Source organism: Clarias gariepinus, chromosome 8 (assembly GCF_024256425.1).
Source record: "Clarias gariepinus isolate MV-2021 ecotype Netherlands chromosome 8, CGAR_prim_01v2, whole genome shotgun sequence".
Taxonomy (NCBI): Eukaryota; Metazoa; Chordata; class Actinopteri; order Siluriformes; family Clariidae; genus Clarias; species Clarias gariepinus.
Window position 1 is genome coordinate 24,570,526 of NC_071107.1, and position 7,571 is coordinate 24,578,096.

At 33.4% G+C, this 7,571-nt stretch overlaps 1 protein-coding gene across 1 annotated transcript; it reads left to right on the forward strand.

Moving 5' to 3' along the window:
* The first annotated feature begins 1,056 nt into the window (after window positions 1-1,056).
* hcar1-3 (hydroxycarboxylic acid receptor 1-3) lies at window positions 1,057-5,311 on the forward strand. Its single transcript, XM_053502422.1, has 2 exons — window positions 1,057-1,120; window positions 1,601-5,311. Exon 2 carries the CDS (start codon window positions 1,733-1,735, stop codon window positions 2,705-2,707), a length of 975 nt encoding a protein of 324 aa, XP_053358397.1. The 5' UTR covers window positions 1,057-1,120; window positions 1,601-1,732; the 3' UTR covers window positions 2,708-5,311.
* Window positions 5,312-7,571: the final 2,260 nt, after the last annotated feature.

Sequence of the window (7,571 nt, forward strand, 5' to 3'; positions counted from 1 at the left end):
AAAGTATATGTTGGTCTGTGTCATTATTTAAACCTTGTGGTAATTAGATTGTAAAGTACAATTTCCTGTTTCAGGAAGCTAATTTTGTCACATCTAAATAAAGAATAATTTAAAGTGTATTAGTTTAACTGCTATTAGGTCAATAATATAAAAAAGTCAACTACCTTATATGGTTTCAAGTACATGAAAAAGATTTGTACAGGGATATTACAAGAAAATCACTTTGGTAAAAGTCAAGTTTTAGAATATTACTTAAATAAAAGTCTTAAATTATGTTATAATTACTGTACTTGAGGACAGATGCCAGCTGCAAAGCCCAGGGTGATCCTTGAATCCAGGTCTACTGGATAATAGAAATAATAACAATATTTATTATAAGTAGAAGTAGTAATTGTAGTAGTAGTAATAGTAGTAGTCGTAGTAGTATATCTATAACACTAAACCTGGGTTGTGATGGGCCTGGATTTTGTTATTCTTATATCTCAGAACTTATTTTGCATTACTCAGCAACTAACCCATTGAAATGTATTATGTACATGTCACATCGGGCTAGCTATATGATTTGGAATAATTCTGTACCTCAAAAAGCATGATCATAATCTTTATCTACCAATAAACTTCCTTTTTACTTAAGGCAGTGCCTCTACTTTGACTGAATACATAAAAAAGAAAAAAAAATAGATACAGACACAAGGCACAAGAATGAATTTTAGCATCAAAAGTATTTTTTTATATTAAATCTTCTCATACTTGTGTAAATGGGATATATATATTATTTCAATATATCTGTTTTTACTTTATTGTAGAGTATTATGTGTAGAATAATAAGAGACAGAAGAACTTTAATCCATTTAAGATGGGTGTGCCACATAAATAAAAAGGTCAAAAACTTGAAAAGGTCTGAAAACGTTCTGTTGGCACTGTACTGTATATATAAAAAAAAAAATCTTAGCTTGAAAAAGGAACAGCATTTAATCACAAAATTAATCAGAATTTGATGTGATCTGAACTTCCTGTGACGTTACAACAGTGTAAGAGGGGAGGAAGCTTGCTTTAAAGAAACCACAGTTACAAGTTCCTTCTGTACTCTGTCTAATAGAGCCTCACCCCTTCTTCTCCTGTAAGTAACAGATACATTTCTATGAGATATATTGAGATATCATATATCATACATATCATTATGTTTTTTTTAAGGACGAAATGATTAATATATGATTGTATGTTTTGGTTTGGGGGTGGCGTGGAGTGGTTTACTTAACACATTTCAGGAATGTTCTGAGAGTGTTGAAAATGCACATCACGTGTCTCAGTAATGTGGGCCGATATGTATTATATTTCAGTTTAATATGGTCCTCCTAAAAGAAATATTTAAACTGAAACAGTCGTTTTAATTAAGCAATCATTTGAGATTTAGCTGCAAAGTTTTAATCGCCTAATAATTTTAAACATAAACTAAAATAATGAACATAATTTCTTGGAGGAAATTTATTTAGTTTTGGGTGGCAGGTTCAAATATTGTGCTGTACACCTGTCATTTCTTCGTTTGAAAGTTTACAACTTTCTTTTTTTGAAAATTTTCTCCTTTCTTTTGTTTTGACAGATAAGTCCTTAAGCTGTACTCTAAAAGAGGAAGCTCAATTCACACTTGTAGGCACATGAAAAAAAGCACTGTTGTAAAGACAGTGTTGTAAAGCCTGTTGTCAGAGTCAGCGTTTGGCATTTCATTAACACCATGCACCCCAATAACAATACTACATGCGATGCGGAATCGCAGAAAGTGGTGTCCTCTTTTCTCGCTCCTTTACTCATCACTGAGCTCCTGCTTGGCCTGCCAGGAAACCTGATGGCTCTGTTTATCTTCTGTCGACATTTTCACTCTTGGAGACCCAATATCCTGTTTCTCTTCAACCTGATCCTGGCGGATTTTCTCCTCTTGGTGAGCCTTCCATTCCGGATTGATGCCTATATGCGCTCTGAAAACTGGATGTTCGGTGATGCTTGGTGTCGGATTAACCTCTACATGCTTGCAATCAATCGATCAGCAAGCATCAGCTTTATGACTGCTGTGGCTGTACATCGATATTTTAAGGTAGTCCATCCGCATAATAAAATCAACTGTATTAGCTCACGCCAAGCTGGAGGCATAGCTTGTTTTATCTGGATGGTGGTGACTTTAACACGGCTTCCACTGCTAACCAACAGGTTACTTATAACAAAAAATAATTTTTCTTACTGTCGAAGCTTTAGCATGAAAAATCCACCGATAGGTATTAAGCTACATTATGTAATCTATATTGCTGAGTTTATACTTCCTTTATTGATACTATTTTTCTGCTCCTTTCGAATTTCCTGCATATTAAAAAAACGGCAGATGGACAGAGAAAAGAAAGTGCGACAGGCTATTCGCACTGTTCTAGTAATCGTTGTGGTCTTTATTTTATGTTTCTTCCCTGGAGTTGCTACAGGACTGATTGCACTCTATTTGGAAAAACGGATAAATGAATACTGTAATGCTTACAAAGTAGTTAGTGAGCTGTTTGTTTTATCCATCGGGGTTACATACTTGAACAGTGCCCTGGATCCTGTCATATACTGCTTCTCCAGCTCTATGTTTCGAAACTCAATTAAAAGGTCTATTAATCGATCTGGACTGGTGCAGTTAAGACTAAGCCGACATCCCAGCGCAGTGAGTGGAATTGAATCCTAAGTAGATGATTCCTGAAAGGAAAGATCGGATTTAAACTAATATTATTTTATTTTATCATGCTTGATATCTTTTACAACAAAAACTGTTTGCAGCTTACAGCAATCAGTCTTTAGTGAAGTAATCCAGTACTGTGGAACAATTAACAATATTATTAACAGTAAGAGTGGCGAAATTATAACCAATATTGAATACAGGCTTTTGATACATTTTTCATCTGTATTAAAGGAAGAGATTGTATTATTATTACTATTATTACTATTATTATTAATTTTAACTTACCTTTGTGGTTGTATTTAAGGGAAATATTCTAAAACCTTTTCAAAATCTTTGGGGAGTAAAACGTGGTACAGTATTTTAACATCAACAAGTAGTATTGATAATAATTTTAGAAGAATATTGATTTTTAAAATTAATGTAAAACTATACACTAGATAAACACAAGAACAGCATCAAAACCTCAACAGGGAGTCAATTTAAAATAAAACAGCATTTTTAAAAAAGACTATGCAACTTTGTACAGTATCAGCTTTGAATTTATTATTTTTTATGTAAAAGACTATGTTATGTTACAAATTTTTTGTCATCATTCTTTCTTATTATACTTGTCTCATTCCATCAACATTTAAAATGCAAATAGACATAAATAAATCATAGCACTCTAAAACATCATAACAATCCACAAACTGCGTACACTCAGAGAAAATTATCGACCTTATGAAACCATCATATGGTTTCATAAGGTCACGGATGCCTATAATTGGTTATTGTTGCTGTGATCAAAAGGAGAGAATAATGCTGTACCTGCCACCCTAAAATCACAACCAGCTTTGCTCTCAGGGCTGTCAGGATAGTAAAAATGTCTGTTGTATTTGTAATGAATATTGATTATGTATATTAAAATATTAAAGTGTAAACAACTGCTAATCACTTTGTTATTGACCACTAGCCTTCAGCAGCATAAATTCTGACAATTTCCTAATTATTTTTTTTTATTGTATAATTGCCTTTTTTTTTTTTCTTTGGTAATATGTCAAACAGAAGATCTAGCAAAGTATTTCCATCTAGGGAAGGACCTGCCAGTTCTCTAAAGGTATTAGAACATCTACACAAAAAAACTGGTCATTTATTACACTCAGGCTGTCAGTTGAATTCGGTTTATCGTCACATACTGTTGCATACTGTCACAAGCCTAAAGCAATCCCAGATCATATCATAGCCTCCAGAGGCTAGTATAGGCACTACTGTATGCATCATGAGTGCATCACTTCGGGGTAAGAATGAAAGCCCATAAAGTGATGTACCTATGATGCATGAGCTACCATTCTTATTCCGATGTGTCAATTGCTCTGAAATAGGTCAATCTGGACTAGACCACATTACCTTTTCCAATGCTACAAAGTTCAATTGCAAAGTATTTAATCAAAAGTTTTACAACAAGTTGTTAATTTAGTATTATCTATCCATAGTAAATAATACAACGGACAGTTATCAACAAGTCATTTTAATGTTTTCTTTGCTTAATGCAGACCAATATTTTATAGGCTGTGTTTTTTTAATGTTGAGAAATAGAGGGAGATAAAAGTGTAAGTTTCAAGTACTGAGTGTGAGTCTCAAGTACTGTAAATAACTATTTATCAATGTTTCTATGGATGCAATTGTACTGAAGAGGAGCTGAATGTTTAAGTAAACAGTATTTGTATTTTCTCACTTGTTCATATTTTCCCTATTTGTGGAGTTAAAATTCTTAATCAGGCTTGAGTAGTTGGTTCTTTAGTTACCTAAAAATACAAGCAAAAATACAGCTCAGAACTAACATAAATGCCTAACAAGGCTTTACATTGTCATCCACCCATTGTACACCCTTTTAAAGTGCTAGGTTTTTAATTTATTAGGGTATAAATAACAATTGTGTGATTTTTAACAACTTGTATTAACACACCAATAGCTTCAGTGATAACAAAAATTACAGCACATCTTTCTAAATTTTGGTTTATACTTTTTTTTTCAGTGAAAAAAAAATGGTTGGTAAGGATACCACAAGGGCATTTAGGCCCCAATAACTTAAACATAGAATTTAAAGTGCGTGTAGTTCTTTTTAACATGACTGTTTAGTGCTGTATAGAGATACAGTGAAGTAATGAGGATGTGAAAGGGCACATTTAAAAATGAATATGATATTGATATTTGCTTTCCTGCGTATTTTCTCTGGCCTTGATTAACTAATGATATTGTGCCTTAGCCTAGAGTAAACCTGAGAACTGTATTGAGTATACAACTGTGTCATTCTGCATATTTATTCTCATCCTGAGTCTGCTATATTATCCTGCTGTTTTATACCTGGCTTAAATAATTCCCAAAGGTAAGGAATTTAGGGATATAAAATCTATCAATCTATACACTAATGTCATTATTTAAAAATACAGAAGAAAAATTTACAGAAACATGTGAAAACAAGAAATACAAAAAAGCTGTCATTAACATGATTTTTTTTTTATTTCTATGACCTTTACATACTTCAAAGTGAGTGAGTACAACTCTGCAAAGTGCCAGTTCTTTCCACTACAGCCAAGTCAACTCCAGCTCATTGGAAGATTTGTAGAGTTTTTTTTTTTTTTTTATAGGAGTGCTTTTTAATCGATTCCCATTTGTAATTATGCTAAAATGTACAGTTTTTTATGTTTCTGTAGAACTCGTGTGTGCGATGTGAGACCCAGCCATTTTGTTCAGCAAGCTTTTGCAGGTTTACAGTAGCAGACAGTTGTCTATTTAAATGCCATAACATACAATATCAAAAAACTGTAAGACAGTTTTGCCAGTTTCCCACTGACATTGATGATTTGTGGTTATTTGAAAATAAAACCTAGTTTATGATTGCTGGAGCTTATGTAGTGACTATTTGATCTCAGGTAGCATAATCATAAAATAAATGTTTGGTAAATTTAATACAGTAAATATCCAATATACACTATGCACTATGCACGTATACAAATGTATTCACATGATGTCATTATGTTTTTTTAGGGTTATTAACCCTTAATCAGATAAAGAACCAAATTTGGTAACTTACAAATGGCAGTAGCAGTGCCTCATAAAAAAGTAAATAAAAAAAAAACTGATATTTGTAGAAAATAAGTATACTTGCTAAATTAGGTAGAGTTTGTCTAGCCTATTATATAAGTTAAATGCCTACATGCAGCAACCTCAGTCACTTGTCAGACAGCATAGGAGATAGCAGTAAGACGGGTGGATGGCAAGGGATGGAGGAAACTGACATGTTTAATAACAGAATGCAAGCTGCACTGACAATCTGTTTAAACAATGCTTTAGTTTACGATAAACGCTAACTTTAAATCATACCTGACGTGACAGCTGTAAATATCCTCATATTGTAGATCTGCCAGTGCACTGTCCTTGAATGTGTTGTAAAGAAGAACTGGTGTCTGATAAAAATTAATTAATAATCCAATGACTGAAGTTTCTCTACACCATTATCTGGTCTCTCACATTTTGTTCAGTAAAATCCGAGGGGTGAATTTAATCAGTGATTCATCATTATAAAGCTTGGCAATTTTATCTGTGGGAAGCATGATTGCTATACAAAATGGTGAAGGTTTTGATTGTTGGTCAAGTGAACCCAAGAGGTCTATAGTCACAAATATGGCTTGCTTGATATTGGGTTACAGCACAAATTTCACAACTAATTTAATAAAACTTAACAAAGGAAGACCATTTGTTGACCACCGTGCTACCGCTTCAAACATACATTTACATCAAATACCACACAGAACATTATTAATAATCTCTCAGAGTTATCAACTTTGATTGGATCACCGTCTGACTCCACAGAACTCGATCAGGTGACTGAAAATTCAGATTCATCATTTCATTATACCTTAGATAATGTAATTTCAGTTAAAAGGAAAATGATTAGAGATAAAAAAAAAAAAACTCGCTCCTTGGTACAATGACCACACACGCACTCTAAAACAAACCGCTTGAAAATTAGAATGCAAATGGCACCAAACTAAATTGTTAGTATTCCAAATAGCATAGAAGGAGAGCATCCTGACCTATAAAAAAGCTCTCAGTGCTGCTAGATCGTTGTATCTCTCCACTCTCATAGAAAAAAAAAATCCTAGATTTTTATTTTATACCATTATTAAATCAACTAAAAACAAGACCACTGCGGAAATCTGCACAACAACAACATACAGTAGTGAGGATTTCATGAACTTTTTAAATAACAAAATCATAAATTTTAGGCAAAAAATCAGGATTTGAAACCAGACACTTTAAGTGATACAGATGATAAACTAACCACACCACATCAGAACCTAGAATACTTTACTCTTCTTGAAGAGAGTAAACTAATTTTACTCATCTCTTCTTCAAAATCGTCAACCTGTATATTAGATCCTATATTGACACATTTTCTTAAGCAGATAGTTCCAGCAATAACAGAACCCCTGTTGAAATTAATTAACTGTTCACTCAGCAGCGGGTATGTTCCTTTTGATTAGCAATTATTAAACAGCTATGTAAGTAACCTGACCTTGACCCCTGTCAGCTTTCCAATTACAGGCCGATATCAAAATTCCCTTTATCTCTAAGATTCTAGAAAAGATAATGTCACAACAACAACTGTATGTTCATATCTACATAGAAATAGCATAAACGAACTGTATCAGTCAGGATTTAGGCCTCATCACAGCACAGAGACAGCAATTGTTAAAGTAGTAAATGTCTCCTGTTGGCCTATTTGACTGATCGTTATCAGTTTGTAGATTTAAAATGGTGACCATTCTGCATGTGGAATTCGTTGTTCCACAGGATTTAGTTTTAGGCCCACTGCTTTTTCCCCCTT

Excerpts from the sequence above, each read along its gene's own strand:
- hcar1-3 (XM_053502422.1), top strand. The coding sequence starts at position 1,733 with ATGCACCCCAATAACAATACTACATGCGATGCGGAATCGCAGAAAGTG.